General features: G+C 40.6%; 1 protein-coding gene across 9 annotated transcripts in view; it reads left to right on the plus strand.

Moving 5' to 3' along the window:
- LOC122816469 (myosin phosphatase Rho interacting protein) overlaps nucleotides 1–24,836 on the plus strand; it is a 3,136,467-nt gene that overhangs the window by 2,239,867 nt on the left and 871,764 nt on the right. For all 9 annotated transcript variants that reach the window (XM_044089284.1, XM_044089283.1, XM_044089288.1 and 6 more), the window contains one exon: nucleotides 24,081–24,149. In XM_044089284.1, coding sequence (XP_043945219.1) covers nucleotides 24,081–24,149 — 69 coding nt within the window. The remainder of the gene's footprint in view (nucleotides 1–24,080; nucleotides 24,150–24,836) is intronic.

The raw sequence follows: 24,836 nt of genomic DNA on the forward strand, positions 1-24,836 counted from the left end.
CAGCACTGTGCTGGGATAGATATTTGCCCTTTTGGTGGGGAGGGGGGGGAGAAGTTTGTGCTGAACCTGTCAGCTGGGATGTTGGCAATGTCTGTGGGTTCGGTGTATTTTTTGTCATTTTGGACTAATTCTGAGCATATCTGGGAATTCCCACCCAGGTTCCTGACATAACTAAAGAAAGCCTTGTGATTATCCTTAGTAACCTGTGCAATTTTTCTCTCGAAGCTGGCCTTAGATGATTTTATGAGTGCCCATAGTTTTTTGCTAATACTGATCAGAGATGCCTTCCCTTTTTGGGATTTTGCTCTATCATGTAGTAGCTTCCTCCTTCTATTGTATAGTTTGTTTATGGCTGGGGTCCACCAGACAGGACGTCTGCCTTTGGAGGATTGGGTCTTGGTTTTATTTGGGATTGCATGATCCATGCATTCCTGAAGGTGTTCATAGAATGTGTTTATAAAGGATTATGCGGTCTGGGCCATATTTTCCACAGGCCCGGGGGCTTTGAAGGATTCCACCTCGCTTTTGAGGAGTGTGAAATTTGCTTTAGAGAAATTTTTCACTGTGGTTTTCAGGGCAGGGGGTGGAGTCGGGATGTGAATATCCAGTGAGATTAGTTTATGGTCTGATCTTACCAGTGAGGGATACACTTCTGGTCTGGAGCATAGAGTCCCCATGTTGTTGATGATCAGGTCCAGTATGTTTTCCCCTCTTGTGGGAGTGGTAGCAAGTTGTTCCATAGCATTTGAGTTTATAAATTCTAGGAACCTTTGGGCTAGGGTGTTGGAGCTAGAGTAATGCTCCCAGTCTATGTTTGGGTAGTTGAAGTCGCCCAATATAATGGTGTTTGGGGAGTCCTTCATATTTTCCAGTGTTCTCAGGAAGGCCGATGGGGTTCCTGGGTTTGGGAGGGTGGTCTGTAGCAGGCTATAAACTGGAAGGCAGTTTTACCCACTGTTGCACATGGATAGTCTCTGATGCTTTGTGCTTTAGTGGTTTATCATAGGCTGACTTTGTTGGTTCAGGATATGTAGCACTTGTGCAAAAGTACAATGGAGTGACTTAATCTAGTAGTTAATGTAGTTTTCAACCAGCCTTTTAATTCTAAAATGTGGAACACTACCTTTTATATTGTGAAAAACTTGTTAACAGCTCACTAATACCTGCCTCTAGGAAGCTCATAGGAAAGTTAAACTGTGTTGCTTTTAGTTGTAAAAAAGTTATTTTGATAAATTAGCATGATTCTGTATTTACCATAGATATCGTTTGTAAAAATTCTTAATACTGTATGTGTGACAGACCCCTTCAGCATGGAACTGCAAGAAGCATGGACTTGAGACTCAGCATGAGGTACTTTCCTCATGAGGTATACTCAGAGAGGAAAGTAAAGTCCTCCTGGACAGAGAAAATGCAAGTACATGTTGGCACAACTGTGTGATAAAACCGCACTCACTTTTGCTGTGTGTGAATTTTTATTACTTTTTCTAAAATTAGGTTAGAAGATGAAAGTTCCTCATAAAGAAAAGAGGTCCTGGGCAAATGTTATCAGCTTTATAATGATAAATGAGCAGTCGTTCTTGCAGCAGATTGCAAAAAAAAAAAAAAAAAAAAGTAAAAATAGTTCATAACTTGGGTGGAACTGCCAACTGTTTACCTTGTAAATTAAAATAATAGTAGTATTCCAAGTGTCGGTTTGCCCTAGAAAATTATGACAGACTCCCGTAAGAACACAGAGCTAGACTATTGCAGCTGCTGTACTGCAGTGTACTGTTGAGCATTACTATTAATGAGTATGTTTCTTGGTAGTGTCTCATAAAATATTTAATTAAATACCTGATAGCTTTCATGGTGCATTTGTCTTCGAGAACTACATCTGTCAACAACCAAAGATCAGGCTACAAAAAGGCGTAGTTATGCGATATTGACATTTAACCATGGAGACTGTGTTTGATTAGCTGTAGAAGGTGCTTATTCTGAGGACACATCAAGTGCATGTTTCTTTGATTCTTTAATGGTGACTTTTGTTGTTGACATCTTTCTATTATTTTAAGTGCGTATTGCTCACAGTTTTGTCTTCTACTTTAGGAAAATGAAAACAGTGCTAGTAAGTGCTTAATAACCTATCCAGGACTTTAAAGATAATTATTTATTACTGCAAAAGTGCATGGATCACTGGGAATATCTTTGCAGTTCTGTGAATGTTTACTGTATGAGGTCAGAAGATGAAGTCACTATTGCGCATGCTTTATTAATAAGACGTGGGATGCAGCAAAGTGGACAGCATTAAAGAAACAGGACAGTCAGGACAACAACAGTGGGGGATAGGTTTGTGAGGTACTTTGCTTCTGGGTTAGTGAGTTTTCTCATGTCACTTTCTGTGGCTTATGATATGGGATCTGCAAGAGAATAGGAAACGTCATTGGATAGTATGAGACCTTGACTTAGTAGTGGACTGGCTAAGTAAGCAGAGAAGTATAGAGTATGACTGGGAGGAAGGAGCCAGAAAAACAATGGAATTGGAAAAGATGGGGAGGGAGAGGCAGAGAGGTAATACAAGTGATGTGGCATAAATGCTTGTGAAGGGAGAAAATTATAAGATGCATCCAAGAAAAAGGCGACCCCGTGATGGCCAAGGGCAAGGTCAGCTGTAGATAATAGTAAAATTTGATGAGTGAGAGAGCGAGAGAGAGTGCCTGAGGTGACTATGTAGGAGTCAGTACCACAAGGTGAGCTGGAGAGAAAAAGGCACCTGAGCCAGAAGGGAGGGGTAGAAGGTATAAAAGACACTGCCTGTAGGTAGAGCACAGTAGGGAAGGAAAAGAGCTCAGCTTCAGTAGAGGGATGGGGAAGGTAACCTTCATAGTTAATACAGAGAGATTGCATGATTAAATTAGGAGGTGGAATGTTTTAGATAAGGGGTAGCAACATGAGGCAGAAAGTGAATGAGATCAATGTGTGTAGAGAATAGAATTTTGGTGAATGCTGACAAGACAATCAAGAGAACTAAGAGTTTTGGCAAAAGAGACACAAGGGAAGCCAGATTCCAGTGAATTCAGTTTCTGGGCTTAGCCTTAACAAGACATGGAAAGAGGTGACTGGAGTGCTTCTCAGGAGGGGGGAGCTGGCGAATGTTTTGATACACAGACACCAATGACTTGTCAGAAAAGACATTTGAAGTGGTAGCAGGTAAGGCCACAGAGGAGGGTTTGGATGTAGTATTCTCAGAAGGTGTTACTTGTGCCAACAGCCAGGGCACTGTGTGTGTGTGTTGTGGGGTAGAATAAGGGAATATAATGACTAGTTATGGCAGTGGACATGGAATGAAGACTTGAATGATGGATTGAGAGAGGACTGGCTCTGTACAGGAGAGACATACTCCATTTTAGCCCAGGAGGGACATTGGTGGTTAGATGCACGTGTCTTGATCTACCTGTAAACTAATGTGCACATGATGGAACGATTAGCATAGAAGTAGAAATGGTAGATTAGGTACTTAGACAGTTGACAGGAGAAGATACAGAACATAGCAAAATAACAGACAAGTGTAACTCGTGAAATGGCTGGGTAGTGTCACTGTACAGTGCAAGATGTCTTGTTAAAAAGAAGCCGAAGCTTTGAATGATAGTGCAGAAGAGGGAGAGTAGATATTGCTAGTATTTCAAGACAGTGGGCCACTGATGGATGTATGTAGAGACTGGGACATGCAGGAATCTTGGCACAGGTTGCTTAGGATTATAGCTAGGAAATTCCATTTTGTATTCCTATCCTTACATTGTTGCCCTCCCCATACTCTTTATGTTGTGTTTTTAAAAAAGAAATGCATGTATGTTTATGCTCTCTCTCTCTCTCTCTCTATATATATATATATATATATATATATATATATATATATATATATATATAATGTATAATGTGTGTATACACGCACACACACACACATATATATATATATATATATATATATATATATATAATGTGTGTCTGTGTATGCACATACATATATATATATATATATATATATATATATATATATATATATATATATATGCATGTCTGTATAGGTTTACTATCAGAATATCGAAGCACAGAACCAGCATATTAATTAGGACAGAATGTTGAACTGGCTATAACGAGACATTCAAATTTGCACTTTCGACATTGTATTGCATATCACTGCTACATATCATGTAATGCTTTTTCAGGTGAGCTGTCCCCCCTGCACCCCCCATCCCCTGCAAGTAATATATTCCAACTCCAAGATCACACTACAGTGGGGAAAAGGGTAATTTCCCGATCCCCACTGTACTGCAATCTGTAGTTATAACTCCGATGACATATTTGTGAATGCACAGTGGCATTCGCTAAACTGAGCACTCGTAATAGTGCAGGTCGGCGAAAATGGGAGTTAACCAACTGTGGTGTGTGTGTGTGTGTGTGTGTGTGTGTGTGTGTGTGTGTGTGTGTGTGTGTGTGTGTGTGTGTGTGTGTGTGTGTAATATATATATATTAACCATTCATATAATCCAACATTTGTAATACTGAATGTTTATTCCACTGCCAGAAGGGATCAAAACTCATTTGGTCATTTTGGCAGGTGTTAAGTTTGTGCAAGATCGCGAACTGTGAGGATCGCAGAATTTGCCCTTTCCCCATCGAAAAGCAGTCTCAAAGTTGGCATATATAATTAGCAGGGTGTAATGAGTTATTGACCTTTCTTTGTAAGGTGGTTTCTTGTAAAAGCAAATAGGATTCCTCTCCCTGAAGAGATAGAAGGTGTAGAATCTGTTTTTTCCTCCATTTTGTTATAGAGATTCTTAGGGAAGTGTGATATCTGAATGTCCATGGGATGATTCACGTTCACTGAGGCTATTTCCAGAATGAACCAGTGTTGTCAGTGGGAGAACTCTGAAGTTTTAGTCCCTCAGAAACAACTGTCACTTGCTTCAACTGGAATTTTCAGAATCCTCACCCATTCCCCCCAGTGCTGTCAGCATTGGAAGATGTGTTTATTGCAGCCTGTGATTTCCCTGGCAGCCAACCTGCTGCACCTAAGAAAGCAGATAGAATGTATAAAGTTCCTCAGTCCTTCAACTTATTATACACTGATCCCAGCAGCTATAGTTTGTCAGTCCAGCTACTGCCAAGCATTTTGATAATTCTAATCCTTTCCGTTCTGACAAAGTTTACAAAGCTATTGATAACTTTCAGGAAAAGTATATGCTTCTCCATCTCTGATTTTCAGAATTGTGAAGTTTCAGTCTTGTATGTTAAGTTTATACTGACTAATTGTGTAAGTATGAGGGATGTTTAGTTGTAGTTTCCTCTTGTGAGGAAAAACCTGATTTGTGTAGTATAGTGTCTTCTGTTTCTCATGTCACTGCTCATTGTTTGAAGTGTGTTTATGACTCTAGATATTGCTTCCAGGGCCGTTTGCCACAGGTACTGTTTTGAAGAGGTTTGCCTGGTTGCATTCTCTTAACCTCTAAGATGATGTCAAATATTAAAATTTGAATTTTCCTTTAGGTTTTTGGACTGTCTGCTGCAGTTGTTATAAAAATGTGATGAGTGAAGTAAACTGATTCAGGGAATTTCCACAGATTTTTCAGCCACCCTCCTATAAATTTTCAAAGGGATTTTTTTCTTCCTTATCCAGTTTTATCAAAAACAAAAGAAACATTCTCACCAGAATTGCTGCTAAACAGATGTTTAAAAGGCAATAGCAGGGAGGTTCCAAGAAAAAAATTGGACCCCCGCCCAAGAACATGGGACAAAGAAGGCAGAAAGACCCCCCACTTACTGTTGTCTGTCCCTTATCCCTTCCTGAAAGTCCGACTCTCCATTTTACTCTTTGGCAACATATTGTGTCAGACAAATGGGTTCTGAATGTTATACATCCAGGACACAGCAGTGGGAGGAAATTTTTCCTTTTCAATGGATTCCTTCTCATCTACCAAACCAAACTCAACTCTTCCTTTCTGTTCTACATCATATGCAGTCTTGGGTGTAATCAAAGCAATTCTTCCTTTGTAGTTGGAGAAGAAGTTTGTCAGGAATGTTTTTAGTGCCAAAGAAAGAAAATTCCTGGAAACCATTGGTAGTGTTCAAGTTCAAAATGCTTTTGCTTTACAATCATTTTACCGTTTCTACCTCATTTGAGTTTTTTTTAGTAACCTTAGATTTAAAAGATATACATCATCGCATTCCTGTTCACCACAATTTCAGTTGTTAAGGTTTTGTGAGTCTGGATCACATTATTAGTTTTCTGCCTTACCCTTTGAGCTATCCTGTGCTCCCCATAAATGTTCACAAAGTGTCTAGCTCCTGTCATAGCTCACTGCAGCTTCATGATGTCCATATATTTTCCATATTTAGGCAACATGCTTATCTATGTAGAGTATTTTTCCAACTGTCAGGGTCTCTTGCTTGGGTAAAAGATCTACTAATGCATCAAATATCCCTGAATCCAGGTCTCCCCTTTTCCTCTCTTTTTCCAAAGCAGTCAATATAGATGCCTTGGGCTTTACTTAGGGAGCAGTATCAAGGTGAATAAAGGTGCAAGGTCTCTTGGAGAAAAAAAAAGAAAGAACGTAAACATAGAAGAGATACTAGCTCTTATAAAAGCTCTTAACTGAATCATCAAGTAGTCACAGACAATACCACAGTGATATGGTACATAAACAAGCAAGGGGGAAACAGATCTTACCTATGTTAGCATGGGATATAGCTTTATAGCACAATCTCACACTCCAGGCATCTTACATTCTGTGAGACAAAAATTGTGTGGCAAACAACCTGAGGGGGACTAAGGCAGGCCGTCATGAATGTAAACTGGATCAGGGGTAATTTAAGACTTGACCTACCTTTGGGGAATTTCAAAGGTAGATATTTTGCCTTCTTTCTAAACAATCAGCTGGCAAAATTCTGTTGGAAAGGAGGCCTGGAACACAGGTGCCTTTTCTTTTCCTTGGACAGGAATGATGCTGTATGCTTTTCCACCCTTTCCACTGATATCTAGGATACTTCTAAAGATTCAGAAGGGAAACCCCAAAGGTTATTGTTGTGACTTTACTCTGACACAGACAACCGGGTTCTTTATTCTTTTGGAATTTGGCCAGGGCAAGTACCATAAGCTTCCTCACAGACTGGATTTACTCAGACAAGAACAGGGGTGTTTGATACATCCCAACTGGAAACGATGACAGCTGATTGCCTGGATAATAGGATCTTATTACCTTTTAGGCACCTGATTTCTGAGGGTGTGCAGCAAGTACTAAAGGAGACAAGAAAGCCTGCTACTAGAAAATCATATATAAACAAATGGAAAAGGAGATCTAGTTGGGGCCAGCAAGACATCCAGCATCTATTCAGGGCTAGTGTTTCTCTGGTTTTACAGTATTTGTGGGAATTAAAATCCTGTAGCCTGTCTTGCTTCTCAGCCAAGGTTTATCTGTCAGCCATTTCAGTATGTATGTCCATGGATCCCTCTTTTTCAGTGTAGTCTCATGTAATGACTGTGACCTGTCTACCCCTCTGACCACTGTGAGTATGTTATTTTGTTATGGGCAATTCACTGTAATGTGTAGTCTAAGTATGTTAATGTATGCATCAGTTTTAGTCTGTGTTGTTTGTCATGTCATGGTTTGTAGTTGTGGACAAGATGTTGCCTGTGCTGCTATGTAATGGGCCTGCGTATGTCTCACATGGCGTACTTCTGCAACCCTTTCCTTAGATGAAGTCTCACCCAGCTTCTCATGTGCTGCTGTCACAGGTCTGTTTGGTACAACAGTGATGATGCCACATTGTAACTGTTTTCATAGCAACATATTGTGAAGCACAGCAGAGGCCATGGAATATCTTTCTGTAGGTCTCTAGTGCATACTTTAGTACTTCACCTGAATGTATCCAAGCAGCAGAAGCAAGCATTCATAACTTCAAATGTATGTTCAGTGATGTTTTGTTTGTGATAATGTAGTGATGTAAGCCATCACTACATTGTTGCAAACTCATGACATCTTTGAACATGTGACAATGTAGTAATGGGTTGCATCACTATTGTTCCAAACACATGACTTCATTGAATATGCAACAATGTAATGATGCAAGCCATCATTACATTGTTATACATTCAGTGATGTCATGTGTTTGTGATAATGTAGTGATGTAACCATCTCTGTCATAGTGTAAGGGTTATGGATTGGGATCATCAGGCAGTGTTGGCATGTCTTGCATGTTATTCCATGGCATATCTTTTATGATTTGCAGCATACAACAGTGGCCTACTACCTGTGTTTGTAGAGAGAGCATAGCCAAAACACTAGATAGTGCACAGGCACACTGTGTTTAATATCCTGTGCATTGTACACCCCCTGCCAGTTGATGGAGTAGAAGCTCTAAATGATTGATATAGCTGGCACCCTGTGGAGCAGATGTGCCCTTAAATGGCAGTGTGGGTGCAACCAGTGGCCCCAGGACTTCAGGGGAAATGGACCCCCTGCTATCTGTGGAAATCAAATATTCTTCTCCACATGTATTAGCATCACATCATGGAACACAAAATGTTCCTGTAGCAAGGATGGTTAATGCTGCACAAAACTTATCCAATGGGATATGCATTCTACCAGTCCCTCCTGATTCCTTGTGAGGGCTGTACATCTGCCAACAGGTATGTTCTCTCTCTGTGTGGTAGTGTTTGACAATGTCCTGGTCATGGGGGTGGGATTGCATTAACCACTGACAGACCCATGTGCAACATGGACATTGACAATGCACAACACAGCAGACAGTTGATTCAAAGCTGGCCGCTAATGCATGCTGCTGCTGTGCTAATACAGATACTACCTGTAGCATCATAACATAAGTGAAAATGTACTCTTTAAAATCCTGGTTTTCAGAACAGACATTTTCTGTGGCTCACCACACTGATTTTATCCATTTCTGTATTGCACCACCATATCTGATTGTCTCATTTGTAAATGCTAGCTCCTATTAACTTTTTAACATGCGTTCACATGTCATTGTGCCTTCATTTGAATGTAGTGCATACCATGCTATTTATCCAGTATTGCATTCATTCTACATGTGCCTCTGATTCATATCTTCCTTGCATGTTTCAACTTATAGTGCAATTTTACATCATACTGTATGCTGCTTCATTGCTTATTAATGCTGTTTGTATAATTGCTGCAAATAATTTTTTAAGTTTTTTTTTTTTTAATTTATTTCTGAGCCATATTACTGATGCGCATGTTTGTCTGGTTTATAACTGAATAGAGGCTTCAGACCAGATTACTTATCCACTTAAAATAGTAGTACTAACTTGGCAGTGTCAAATGTAACATTTAATATTTCATGCCTTACAAAAGTAAAGAAAAAAATATCAGTAACTGCAGACTAGATTGCAAAAAAAAATGGTAGACATCACAGTGCAGCAACAGTCTTATCCACATGTACTCAGCATTTTTCAGACCCATTAAATGTCTGTAACATCAATTAGTCAAGGCAGATCTTACTGATACATAGCCAGTGTTAGAACACAGAGTGCTATTGTACTGTATTAGAAGTAATCCCACTGACTTGTTGGGGGGTGGGGGTGGGGTGGTTCCCTTCAAAAATTATAGAAAATAATAATCTTTCATTCACATCTTCATGACAGACCGTCTTATGTACTATATACTGTAGTAACCTAAGGATGATAATGTGGACACTGCATGGAAGACCAGAATTCTAATGTGCATTAATACATGCATATATATATATATATATATATATATATATATATATATATATAATATGTATATGTGTATATATATATATATTTCCCCCTGTAGGATGGGTACTGCCCTTCATGTGATTTAATTTCTGCTTCCCTGCATTTTTTCACTCTTATTTTCCTTCAGAAAATAGTTACAGAATTTTAAGTATGTATTTATTTTTTATTGTATTCATTTAACTATGCAAAACCATTAGGCAGAAGCACCTTTTCAGAGACAGCTTGGGGGGGGGGGACACACTTTAGTTAAATGACTTGCTCAGAGTCACACTGTATAGTAGTAGAGGCATTGTGAATCAAACGTTGGACTAAGAATGAAACTCATCAGTAGCCATTATCTTAATCCTCGTAGTAAACTACCAGACAGATTAGTAATTTAACAACACAAATTACTTAAAACCACCATGATGCGTATGTGCTGCAATCCATGGTTTCCATTTCCTTGTCAACCCTTCATGCTTCCAGCAAAACTCCTGTGTTTCTATCTACTGTGTACAGTCCATGTAATGAGGAGGTTATCTATCACCACCTAGATGTTGGAATGGGACATTTGTCACTTAGACTGATTAAGACACTTTCTAGGTTGTGCAGTCAGTCACTGGTTCGTGATTGACAGCTAGCCCTGTTTCCAGCTTGTTTGTTTGAAGAGTGTAACATACTGTAGTGTCACTTTGTATTCATGCTGTCACATATAGGGACACAAGCTGTTCTCCAGTCAGTGCAGGCTACTACAGCTTGACCCACCTTTTCACTTTGGCTGGGTAGTTGTCATTTATAGATTCAAAGATACATAGATAATCCAAGACCATTGAGTCTTATGACCTTGTAGACTTTGCCGCTACCCTTCCTTAGGCCACACCTCCTTTCTTCAGAAGGGCCATACCAGCCAGTCTTAGAGTAAATTTTGTGAATATCCATCCAGTCATCTAGGTTATGTTTAAAGGAAGATTGTGAGTTGCACTTCATAACATGCAAGGGAAATTTATTCCAGAGGTTTTGAAAGCATTTGGTTACAAACATGCCCACCTTCCCCCACCGTTTTTCATTTAACGTTTTGTGAAGATTTAGGTTCTTGGTTCTAGTATTGGCTACACATCACCAGAAGGACTATTTGTGGTAGAGCATAACCAGGTTAGTTTATTTTTCAATTTCACATGATAATTTGTTTTTGTAGGGACTGCTATCACTATGTATTTTTAAAGGGGTGTAGAAGTCCTTCGGGAGGTTTGCTGCTGGATCAAATTCTGGGATCGTACAGTCATTGGTGAATTTTGATATTTCATCATAGAGTAGGTTAAAATTGGCACATTTAAAGTTCCCAAATGAGAAGGTCACAAGTTTGTGGTCAGGCTTCGTTAGGGAAGGAGATACCAGAGGATTAGGGCAGGAGGTGGTCGTATTTGGAAGAATCAGGTCAACAATGCTGTATCCTGTTATAGGTTGGCCCATTGCTCAAGGGAATTTTTGTTTATTTTGTCTAGGAATTTTTGGGCGTATCCTACATTGGAGGTGTAGGTCTCCCAGTCTGTTTGAAGGAACTTTTTGTTAATAGATCATCATTTTTTAAAAACATCTTGACTAACATCACACACTGCATAGTGAAACTAGTACACATTTAATTATAAAAGAGAAAACAACCATTACATAATTTTTCCTTCATGCACATTATACAGATATGATTTTTGTTTAAACAATTATTCAATTTAATTTTAACATAGCATAGAGTACTCATGTTTTGCCTTTCTTGAAGTCACTCCTCCTGAACATTTTTATGTATGTATTATTGCCACAGATTCTATTTATTGTTATGTGGTTTACTCCCCCCCCACTTTTGTAAAGATCCCTCCCCCATTTCTTTTATCTGCATTAAATCACTCAAGAATTCTTCAGTTAGTTTTGCTTTTGATTTCCGTTCTGAGTAATTACTTTTTTTGCCAGCCAGTAGCATTAAACTTGACAGGACCTTACTATGTTTAGACAATTTTGTTTCTATATCCCGACTCAAAATAATAATTTCCTTAGTTAAAATTTGATCCAGCGGCATTACTGAGAAAATAATATGTAGGAAATTTCTGAAGTCTGTTAGATCATTACATTCACAAAAACATGTCCACAGATGTTCCTGTCTTTTCCATCACAACTCCAGCAATTGATGTCTATCTTTGGAAAAATTCTCAAAAGTCTGCTTGGGTATAGCAATACCTATGCAAACACTTCATTGCAAAATTCATAAGCGTTCTAGATTTTATTGTGTTCTTAGGAGCTGTACAAATATCTTTCCACTTTTCTTTATATATTGCCTTTCCATTCTCATTTCCCAGTATTTTCTAGCCTTTTCTGATTGATTCTTATAGTTATAGTACATTATTTTATATGCCTTATTAATAGAGTCCTAGATTGTTACTAGGCTAATGACCCAGGGGGCCTTTCTAAGCCTAGCCAAGTTTTCCCGATAGAATAATGATGTCCTGAATCGAAGTAGGAAATTGAGAGAGAGACATTTATAAACTACCTCTGTCCATAAGGGACATAGGTGCTTGACCCAGTGTAAATATCCTACTCCCCATCCACTGGTCTATTTTTTACTTAAACTGGGTAATGGATGAACTCAGCTTCACGTGAATGGAAAGCCTATTCCATAAGAGGGGCAGTCTGGGACACATCTGTCTCTCCAGCATGTTCTGTTTAAGTCACAGACAAAATTCATATCTCTAGATCTTGTGTTTCTGGTACTCTTTCACTTACGAATATGTAGAAGATTCATAAGTGTGGAGTTTTTGGATGCCTTGTAACCAGGCATAGATAACCCTTCAATCTATAGGAGACTGAATTAGAAGGAAGGGCTTTAAGGTGCCCTGCATGAGGCAGGTTTGTTACACCTTAAATTCTTTTTCGTAAGGAACCTCTGAGATTGCTCCAGTTGCTGCATATGCCTGGTCAGGTAAATGCCAAAGGCAGCATTGTACTCTACAATTGGTTTGATAAGGGTGGAGTACAGTGGGATAATGACCCCTTTGGACTTAGATGCCATGCCCTTCCTTATACGTTGATCAACATTAAAGATTTCCTCACCACTTTGGCCATGTGGTGGTTGAAGGTAAGGCTACTGTCTATGAGCTTCCTCTGATCCCTGACCACTAGGTTGATTCTTAAGAATATATTTTCAGCATGGTAATTAGAAGGAATGGTTAACTTCCCAAAGGGTAAAATTATGCATTTCTTAGGATTGAGTTTAACACCATGGCTTTGGCCCCCATTTGGTAGGCAGAGATGGACCTTCTTGAAGAATGCTAATGCCTGCTGAGGAGTCCAGGACAATCTCCAGATGTTCTTCGTGTTTCACTGTTGCAGTCATCATACTTGGGTTGTCTGCCTGCAGGTAGCCCTCAGTCGGCCCGAATACCAGAGTCTTGGGATTTCTGCGTCAGGTGCTGTTTCCATGATGTCAGGTCATCAGGGGTATAAAACATGTAGCCGACACCATTGCATCAGCTTTTCTTGACGTGCGGGAGCCTGAAGCAAAAGCAGTTTGCCAGTGCCGGTCGGCCGCTACCTAAAATTTTTGTTTTTCGAGTTTTAAACCTGAAGTCTTTGAAAGCTAAGTACCCCGTTGGGGACTCTTTTTTCTTGCTCTAACCGATGTCAGAAAAAGTTAATAAATTGTCTTGCCTGTGGAAAGCAAATACCTCACAGAGATTTTCATTCTTACTGCGTCACCTGTTTAGGCCCAGACCACGACGTCCCTCGCTGTTGGTTTTGTGCCTTGTTCAATGCCTGAACTGTTCATCATCAGGCTATTTTTGTCTCTCGTTCTGCGTATTTCGAAAAGGCTTTGATAATCCATCCGACTACTGATCTTCCAAAAAAACACAAGGATAAAGACAGAGACAGACTGCATAGGTCCAAAACTGCCAATGACGGTTCCGTTAAGCTAGTCACCAGTCCGCCTGTACTCAGGCACTTTCACAACCCCTGTTACCCACTTCTACAGATTCACAGGCCTCTACTGAGGCCCATTCGGAATCTGGTATGCCACAAGATGCTTCTCCGACTATGGAACTGCGTATGTCTCTATCTTGGATGGGTCCGGAGCGGCTGTGCAGGCACCGGCTTCTGAGGGTGTATTTAGACCTTCCGATGTTCGTATCAAACTGACTACTTCGTTAATGACTAAAACTACGGAATTTCTCAGGCCCAGAATTCGCACTACGCCTAGGAAACCAACGACCAAAGCAAATTCTCAAGCTCCCATGCCAGAGAAACAAATGCTTAGAATGGCTGAAGACCTTATTACTTTAATTAGGGGAAGCCAGCCTTCCCCCTCTAAAAGACAAAGAATTGATTTTCCTTCTGATTCTACCGACCATGAGTCCGATGACTCTGACCCCTGTGATTACCAGGAAATACCCTTATCTACCTGTGAGGATTCAGATGCAGAGGATTCCATTCCCTCTGCCAACACCCCCCCCCCACCAGAAGATTTTTCTTTCGGTGAAACCTTGCATACCCTAAGAGAGCATTTCTGCTGGGAATGCCAGGACTGCCCACAGTCCAAAAAGAGACTCAGTGAACTTTTAGACTTGCTTCAGCATAGGCCTCTAGCTAATACCCCCTGTCCTGGATATTGTAGATGATGTCTTCATGGAATCCATTCTTACCTCTGATATTTTACCACCAGCTCCTAGAAAGCCTGACAGGTACTACAGAGTACCTGACTCTCACAAATTTCTCTTTAAAAATGGATCCATAGACCATTTCCCAGGGACCTAAAGCTATTAAGGCTACTACAACCTAAAACCCTGCCAGCAGCATATTATGGAACTAATTAAACAAAAAATGTTGATTCCTGATTGTGCATAAAATAAAGACTTGCAAGCGTTAATACGTTCTGTAAACCAAGTTGGTAAACGTACTTTGCAGTGCGGTTTTGATGCCTTAGAAGCATCTTGCAGGGCTGCTGTCACTGGGTCTGTTCTGAGAAAGCATGCTTGGCTGAAGGAGCAAATTTTGCCAGACCTTGTCAAAGCAAAATTACTAGATGCTCCATTAAACCAGGAATGTTTGGTTCAAAAGCAGAAGAATTTCTTAAAAAGATGGAGGAAAAAAGCTAAATCTGTGCAAACTGTTACAGATTTCTTACAGGTACAGCCACCTAGATTCAGTAGGCATTGGCCTTCAAAAAACTGATCCTTTCCAGTCCCTCCCAGACCTTCTCATTCCAAACCCAGGGGCAACAGACCACAAAGACTACAGTCTCAGGGTATGCACATATCTAAACAATGGAGTGGTCCCTCCTCAAAAACAGGGAGTGTTAAGCCACCCCGTTATGGAAAAGGTTTACAATGACTTGTCCTTCATCCTTCCCAGCTATGCCCAAGTACTTGCACCCCTAGGAGGAAAACTCGCCCTGTATGCAAAAAACTGGGAGTATATTACCCAGGACCAATGGGTCTTAAACAGTGTATCCCAGCGATACAGATTCTACTTCGTTTCACTGCCAACCCCAAGCGGATTGCCAGACCTTCCTCCAAATCTGTGGGCAGAGGCCCAAAAGCAAGTATTTTTTCTTCTCAGTATCAGGGCTATTCCACCTGTTCCAACAGAGCAAAAGGGACAGGGTTTCTACTCCAGACTATTCCTGCTGCCGAGAAAAGAGAACTCTTGGTGCCCTATCTGGATCTGTCAACTCTGAACACCTTCCTGGTGGTACCAAAATTCAAAATGCTTACACTACAGAAGCTGCTTCCTAAGCTAGCCAAGGACTCCTGGCTAGTCACCCTAGACTTAAAAGAAGCTTATCTGCACATCCCCATAAGGGAATCTTGCAGGAAATATCTACATTTCAGGGCAGGCTGTATGCACTATCAGTTCTCTGCACTTCCCTTTGGCTTATCTACTGCGCCCAGGGTATTCACAAAGTGCCTGGCTCCAGCCATTGCATACTGCAAGCAGAGAAATGTTCAAATTTACCCATACTTGGACGATTGCCTGATTCAGGCAGTCAGGAATTGCTACTTCAGCACCTGACGTTTGTAAAGAGACTCCTAACTTCTCTGGGATATACCATCAACGAAAAGAAATCACATCTGGTACCCAGCCAAACGATTGTATTCCTGGGAGCAAGCTCGAACACAACTTCCCAGATGGCATTCCTCACTACAGAAAAGCAGGTTTATTTGACTATTTACTTCAAACTATTGGCCACCCAAACCCAGCTGTCTGCAAGAAAAATTCTGCAAGCCCTAGGGTTCATGGCCTCATGCATTCTACTAATTCCGTATACAAGACTGCATATGAGGAAACTTCAGTGGTACTTTAAAAGTCGCTGGTGTCAACATTCTCAGGACCTGGAAACACTGATTCCTATCATTCCTTGCTTAAGGACAGAGTTCCTTTGGTGGGCAGAGGCTTGCAAACACAAGGGACTCAACCCCCTGCCGCCCAAACCCTGACAACAGACACATCATGGAGGGCTCACAAGTCAGGCAAATGCATTCAAGGCAAATGGAGCCCAGGACAAATTCACCTGCATATCAATCAAAAAGAAATGTTAGCTGTACAGAATGCACTGACAGCCTTCAAATACCTTATCCTGCCAGGACAACTCTTGATAAAGACAGACAACACCACAGTTATGTGGTACATAAACAAGCAGAGGGATTTCAGTCCTACCCACCCTGCAGGTTAGCCATGGCTCTGTGGAACACAGCCTTGAGCAATCAAGTGCACCTGCAAGCTCAATTCCTGCCAGGCAAACAAAATTCACTGGCAGAAGACTTAAGCAGAAATCTAATGGACCCACACGAGTGGAAACTGGAACCCAACTCATTGAAACTTCTAATACACAGGTGGGGAGGCACCAGAGGTGGACCTCTTTGCTTCCCTCCAAAACCATCAACTGAGCAAATTTTGCACCAGAAATTCCCACAGCCGAGCATGGAAAGTGGATGTTCTATCCTTTACATGGGAAAACCTCTCAATCTATGCCTTTCCCCCTCTGCCCCTCCTTTCAAAAGTACTACTCAAGATCAAACAGGACAAACCAAGGACAATCCTTATTGCACCAGACTGGCCACGCCAGCACTGGTACCCGCTCCTACATAGTCTGACAGCAGTGCCACCCTGGCACCTACATCAAACCCCCTCTCTGCTGTCCCAGCAGGAGGGACAGATTTTGCATCCTCAGCTGCAAACCCTGAACCTGGAAGCCTGGCTTATTCCCTGAATACATCACCAGCAACCCTCAGCAAACAGGTGCTGGATGTTATCCTTGAGGCCAGGAGGCCTAGTACTAGGAAATCCTATTCAGAAAAGTGGAAAAGATACTGGTTTTGGAGCCAGTCTCAAGGAAAGGACACAGCCATGCCCCCACCTTACCTCAAATCCTAGATTACCTAGCAGAGCTGCTCCACAAAGGCCTATCCTTCTCATCAATTAAGATTCATGCCTCTGCCATCTCAGCTCATAGGTTCATCGATTAGTACCAGGCTAACTGCACTTGCAAGCCATTTTAAGCCTAGCCAATTATCCCTTGTGAGAGTCAAACCCTGCACCTTGTATTTATAAGGCAAACACCGTAACCATTAGGCCACCCTCCCAACCAGGATTACAATACTAAGCCCACCCCTCTTCTCTCACCCTCTGATCAAGCAGTACCTAAGTGGAGCTAACAATTTAAGACCCCCCAGGGAGAGCTCCCACTCCTGCCTGGGACCCTAACTTTGTACTAGAGATGCTCACGCTGCTCCCTTTTGAGCCTGCTGCTACAGCAGAGTTAAAATTCCTCTCTTGGAAAACAGCCTTACTTCTAGCCATCACTTCTGCAAGAAGTGTGTCTGAGTTACAGGCCCTTATGGCTGTGGAACCCTTCATTATCTTCCATGCGGACAGGGTTTCCCTCAGGACTAACCCATAATTTATGCCCAAGGTGGTATCCAGTGTGGCTTTAAACCAATCCATCCATTTACCAACCTTTTTTCCTAATCCTCAGAGTAAAGGAGAAAGGATCCTGCACTCCTTGGACGTGCACATATACTGCTCAGGTTCTACCTTGACAGGACTAAACCTTTCAGAAAATCTGACCAGCTTCTAGTCAGCTTTGCTACAGGGGCAGAGGGCAAGGCCATTTCAAAGCAAACCATTTCTAAATAGATAGCACACCACATCCATTTCTGTTAAAAACACCATGGAAAACCTACCCCACAGGACATCAGACCTCATTCCACTAGGGCTACCTCAACCTCTACAGCATTTCTCATGGGAGTCCCTACCAGGGGCATCCTGGAAGATGCAACCTGGAGTTCTGTACCAGGGGTGTAGCTAGGATTTTCAAATTTGTACTGACAGCTCTCAAACTGCTACCCCCCTCCCCAGCCAAGCTACGGCCATTCTCGTAATTCACGGTTCGCTCTTTTAGTGTCGATGAAGAGGCATTCGCTGTAATGCCTCTTCAGTAATATAATATAAATTCACTCAAACTCTGTTCCTTGAATTGAAAATTAACCTGAATGTCAGTTCTTTGAAAAATGCAGCATGGTAGTTGGGGTAGAGACTTTATGCTTTTGTTTTTTGTAACTAAGGTACAGGTTTTGAGCTTGAGTAAATTACTAACCACCTGCTACCACTAACTAGGATGTTTCAGCCAGACACACACCCCTACCTACCTCTTAGTGCAAGAAATATGGACAAAGCCTAAAATAAACAGGGACAGATATTAAATAATGTTCTCGTGAACTTAGAAAGTTGCTAGAATAACAGGATTTGTGCTAGTATGAATTTTTCTAAAGGACATGAAGTCTGAAGCTCAAATGTATGTCATTATTTAGCAACTTCAGCCTTCAATGATTTTCTAGAAAATCACAAAATTTATGAGGAACAGACAAAAAATATGGGGCAAAAATCTGGACATTCTGCAAAATTTGGACAGTTGAGAGGTATGCTACCTACCACACACACACACAAACACACAACCTCTCAACCTCATACAGCAACAAACTCATAAATAAAACTGAGGCAAAGGCCCAAAAATAAGGACATTTTTTTTAAATATTGCTCTTATAAACTTAGAAAGATAATAGTAGTAGGTTTTGCATCAGTGCGAATTTTCTGAAAGGTATGAAATCTGAAACTGAAATGTCTGCATTATTTTCTAACTTCAGTCTTTAACAATTTGCCACTTATTTGCCAGAAAACTGCAATTTTATGAAAAACGGACCAAAAATGTGATGCAAAAATATAAAATTGCCAGACAATACGGCTGGGAACCTGTCAAAGGAGGGACACCATTTTAATATGAGCACAGTTAACTTAGAGCAGCTGATGCATTTCTGAAATAAAAGTAATGTATAACTCTGATCATTACAGTTATTTATAAAAGTAAAGTAAACCCTCTATGTTTTCTTCCAAAATTGCTATTTTGTGGAGGGATCATTAGGGGAAGAGCAACATTTTGAGCCAAAATCAGGGACAGTTGAGGTTTGGCTATGCCTAATTCTATAAAGCAATTTGCATGTACCTCTCAACCTGTTAATGCAATAAATCTGGACAAGGCCAAATATATTGAGGGAACATATGAACAGTACTAAAATTGCTCTTGTATAAACTGGGACAGTTGATAGAACAGGTCTTATTTTAGCATGCATTTTTCTGAAGGTTATAAAGTCTGAAACTAGTGTGTCATTATTTAGTGACTTAATTCCTAAATCATTTGCCAGAAAACCACAAATTGAGGAACAAACCAAAAATAAGAAGCAAAAAAATCTATTCATTCTTTGAAAATCTGGACAGTTGGGAGGTATAGTTCAGCTGGGGCTGTCTAAGTTTGCCGCCCTTCCCCCACACAAAACCATGGTCGAATGGAGCCTCCCCCTGCAGCCATTCCAATGATCCATTACTTTGCTATTTCACTCCATTTACCATAAACACTAGTGTGCATACTGATTTACTTCTATGATGATTTGAACTTCATTTGAAAGTTTTATTTTGCATTTTACAGCACAAACACTAAGACATCTGCTGAACAAACTTGGCATTAAAACTTCTCTGCCCTTGAAACTCACATTCATTGAAACAACATTAAAACCCACATTCAAAGAAAAATACATTTTACCCGTGGCAGATAAAAATTAATTCTGGGCTGCTTTTAAATCATAGGCCCCTTGCATATGAAACATACATGTGCTCTTTGATACACCTTCCTATTGCTTTGAACATTTTTCCAGTAAACAATGAAACAAAACTGCCCAATTCAGAACATTTCCATCATAAAAGTCTAGTCAAACTTCTACAGTCCACCATTATCAGTAAATAATATGCACAATCTCTGAAGTAGTAAAAAAAGTAATCTAAATAATTCCACGTTAAATAAATCTAACTAATGAAGAGGTTGCTGCTAGCAATCACCTTTATATTTCATGACTTCACCGAAAAATAGTGTCTGATGCCCCTGTGGAATAAATTGCCTAAATTACATTAATAAGCTAGTAATATTGTAATAGGAAATGGATGACAAACTGATAACAGGCTCATAGTTAGTGTCTTAACTTTCAGTACAGCAGCATTCACCCCTTATGGGAGTAGAACCAACAACCTTCTGCATTAAAAGCAAGTACACAACATTTTGTGCTACTAGCAATGTGAGCCGACTTAGCATAATCAGCACTAAACTTCTCTTCCCCTGCAGCTCTCAGTTCCTTGTAAAATCTACGCAATACTCAACTACATCTCAACTTCGCAGCACAAGAAGTCTGGAAAAAGCCAAATTTATTGGGGTGGGTCAAAAGGGCAAAAAACAGGAACACATTAAACATTGCTTGTATAATCTTGGAAAGCTGCTAGAATAAAATGCTGTGTTACCATCATACATTTTACTGCCAAGGTCACTGTGCAAAATAGTCAGAACAACATACCACTATGCCAAATCACCTGCTTTGTGAAAGAGAGGAAGACTGAAACTTAAATGGCTATCATTTAATGAATTCAGTTCTCACCATAGCTGTCAACCTCTTAGCACAAAACACCTAGACAAACCCAGTAATGAGGGAATACAGCCCTCAAACATATTCAGTGAATTCAGTTCTTGCCATAGCTGTCAACCTTAGCACAAAAAACCTGGACAAAGCCAATAACAGGGTATTACAGTCCCAAAAATAAGGACAAATTTCAAATAGTCATAAACTTAAAAAAATTGCTATAAAAAAGGTTATGTTAGTATATATTTATTGCTAGAATAAAAAGTTGTTTTGCTATGTCACAAACACAGGGATAAGATGCAGACTCTACACAGAAGGCACCCCAGCCAAGAATCAAACCAGAAAACCTACAGCTGTGAGGCAACAATACTGCCACTGCACCATCAAATATGTAAGGAAGTAAGCATTCAGAAACCTGAAGTCTGAAATTTAAATGCCTGTCAATTTGTTAAACAGGACAGTCTGACTTGGAACAAAAAAAACCCACAATTCTCAGCAGAGGCCCAGGAAAAAATAATGCAGACATGTCTTTGTAACATGGGAGGACACAAAAGCAAACCCACACAAACACAGGGAGAAGATACAGACCCCCCCCACAAAGAAGGCACCCCAGCCAAGAACCAAACCCAAGAACCTACAGCTGTGAGGCATCAATGCTACGTTGCACCATCAAATTTCAAGCATTGCAATATTTAAAAACCACAGATACGATACAGATATTGATCAGATCAAATATGAGGCAAAAATCTGCAATTTCTTTACAAATGGTGGTGGGTAGGGAATTCAGGTCTTTAACACCTGCATACAAGATACAGGGTTCAAGCCTGAGGTATTCCCTACCACACCACCATGAGTAATCACACCAGTACATCCCACCTGGGGCATTTTCACCCACACACACACACACACACACACACACACACACACACACACACACACTCTCTCTCTCTCTCTCTCTTCATATTACTCACCAACCCTTGGTTGCAAGACTGAAGTGAGACCACCATAATGAAAGACCAACATCATAACGCTTCCTCCTCCCACTTCGACCAAAAGCATTTGAACTGGCACCCTTGGTTGCAAGACTGAAGTGAGACCACCATAACGAATCCGCTTCCCGCTCGGAAAGCATGAAGTGAGACCAACATCATAACGCTTCCTCCTCCCGCTTCGACCAAAAGCATTTGAACTGGCCGGTTGGCCGGAAATACATGTGCGGAGCTCCTGACTGGCTGCCCTGATGCGCTACTGGCTGGTCGGCCGGAAATACATGTGCGGAGCTCCTGACTGGCTGCGCTGACGTCATCGTGCAGTAAAGCGCGAAAACAAAGAAAAGTGAACATTTAAAATGCTACCCCCCCCTTCTACATAAGTTGTACTGAAATCAGTACAGTGCTTATGCCTCCCGACGTCCCTGTTCTGTACACACCTTCACCAAGCATTACCACTTACCTATCTTTTCTAAATCCAGAGCTGGATTTGCCACAGCAGTCTTACAAGACCTGCTAGCCAGCCCTAATACTTCTTGACTGCCTCCACCCTTCCTCAGCTTTGGGAATCAACCCAAGTGTGATGACTGCAACAGTGAAACATGAAGAACATAGAACAGTTGTGTACACTTAACATAAATGTAGATGTTCGAGTGTATTCACTGTTGCAGTCCTGGTTACTCTCCATCCAGCCCCTGTCTTTTTCTATACTTTCTACCTGTCCTCTTTTTTGGCCATATCTTATGGAAATGGTATTTACTTTTTACTGGAGGTGTTCCACACCATGTGATTGCTTTTTATTTTGGGGGCTTCTGACATCTGGGGCAAGAAAAACTGGTATAATGGCTTCGGCTGCATGTTTTATACCCTTGACGATAAGACGTCATGGAAGAGGCGGCAGCATCCGATGCAGAAATCCCAAGACTCTCTTATTCGGGCCGACTGAGGGCTACCTGCAGGCAGATAACCCAACTGTGATGACTGCAACAGTGAATGCACTCAAACATCTACATTTATGGTAAATGTACACAACTATACTTTTGCAGTCATCTGCAAATTTAGGTATCCATAAACCTTCAGCATTTGCTGATCCTTTTTAATTGCAGCTTGTGTTCAAGACTCAACTAAAACTCAGCCATAACTAGTCTTTCATTCAACACTCCTCTGTCCCTTTAATAGGGTGATCATTTAGAACACTGAGGAATCATATGTGGTCTTCAGGGGGCAGTGAAGGTGTTCTGTGGCACATTAGTAGTTGTTAATTAATCCTCTATAGACTGATCTGTAGTTCATTGAGCCAGTTTGTGGATCCCTACGGATCTGTCTGGAGAGACTGTGTTTTCTTTGATAAATATGGAGACCATTAGGTCGGAAGACAAGAGATGTGCAAAACCCAGGTATAGGGGGGAGTGTTGTCTTTACATTTAAACAAAGTCTCAGTAACTGTGCAGATGTGGATATTTTCTAAATGCTAAAGTGACTCAAGGTAAGGTAGGTTTTTGTTTAGATGTATGACTTTGAGAAGAGCCATGTTATTGTCATCCAATTTTAGGACTGGTGTGTTAATTACAGTAGAATATCCATCAGCCAGTCTCTGATAAAAAGAGTATTGGGGACAGCAGACTGCTTTAGCCTTTATGCAGAAGCCATGGATTAAAAGGTGCAAGCCATTCTCAAAGACTGTTGCCTCTTTCTATCAGCACAGATTTTATTTGGTTCTCAAGACTGCACTTCATATACAGACCCTTCCTTTATTTTGTGCAGGCTGGCTTTGTGCTGTATTTTGTAAAGCCAGTGTTGCTTTTAAGTTTTTCTAAGCATTTTAAAGGAATAGTTTCTATTGATAGTTTGAGGTGGCTAATAGTCTGGTTTCAGCATTGCATTCTGTGACATCTTGTTAGAGACATTTGGGAAGTAAAAGTGAACAGACTGTAAATCTTGCATTGAGGTATCTCACTGTTCATTTAGTAATCTTTGGAGAGCACGCAGAATATGTTGGTTTGACTGAGGTTATATAATTAAGCTTGCACTGTATTCATGCCATTGTTTTCTTTGGTTTATTGCAGTATCACTCAGCTGCAGAAATGTTTGTAGTGTTAGCATTCTTAAGCTACACTGCCTGCATGAAGATAAGCAAGTGGTGTGCCCAATGCAGCTTCTACTTTTAGTTCTCTTTAGATAGAGGAATAAACTCAGATGCTGTTCAGTCAATTTTTTTGGCTGAAAGTCCAGTAAAATGAACAGAATGTGGATCTTCAGTGCTGTCTTTAATACCCTGCATTGTTTGTTCTGAATATTGCTAGTTTGAGTCTGGATTTATTTTTTTAACTTTCTTTTGTTTGATTTTTTTAGTGGAAAAAGCACTGGTTTGTGCTAACAGATCAGCACCTAAGATTCTACAGGGATTCTTTGGCAGAGGAGGTAGGTACCTTTGTTACTTTATTAGACTGACACTTGGTGGTGAGGTGGGAAGAAATATGTTATATATGCTTGTATTTTTTTGACAAAAATTGTTGATTTTTCTGATGGGGAGCAGAGGTCAATGTGGATAAAAGATGAAATAAAATACATAAACACGCAGTTGAAACTTGCAGTAGTATTTCTTCCATTTAAGAAAGGAATTGCTAATCTAAAGTTCCTACAGTAACAGCTATTGAATGTGATAGCAACTGAACAGTAACTGGGATCTCACTAATGTCACAGAGATGCATTTTGACAGGAAGTTGATGAACTGCAGGTGGTATATCCCTCCTGTGCCTTGTCAGCTTGTCTGTTCTTGAGGATAGCACCTAACCTTGGCTTTGCCTCTTATGTTCATACTTCCATGATTGTGCAAGTGCATCTTTTATTGCACTGTAATTCTGTTGTTGCTGCATTCCCACTCTTTATTAGTTTAGTTTTATTGCAGTTTGAAGTTAAGTCTGAGTTGAGGGTGATTGTACTCTGTAGAGGTACTACGTACCATTTGCTTTGCCTCCTTTGTCTATTCATTTGGGAGAAAATGCTATGCTGCTTCACCCCATGCAGCTTAATATCAAGGAAAATGAAAATGGCAAAGGCTCACATAGTGTCGACCCGGCATTCCAGGTACAAGAAAAATGAGCCAGT

The sequence above is a fragment of the Protopterus annectens genome, chromosome 12.part0 (genome assembly GCF_019279795.1).
Source record: "Protopterus annectens isolate FY-2018-M chromosome 12.part0, PAN1.0, whole genome shotgun sequence".
Taxonomy (NCBI): domain Eukaryota; kingdom Metazoa; phylum Chordata; order Ceratodontiformes; family Protopteridae; genus Protopterus; species Protopterus annectens.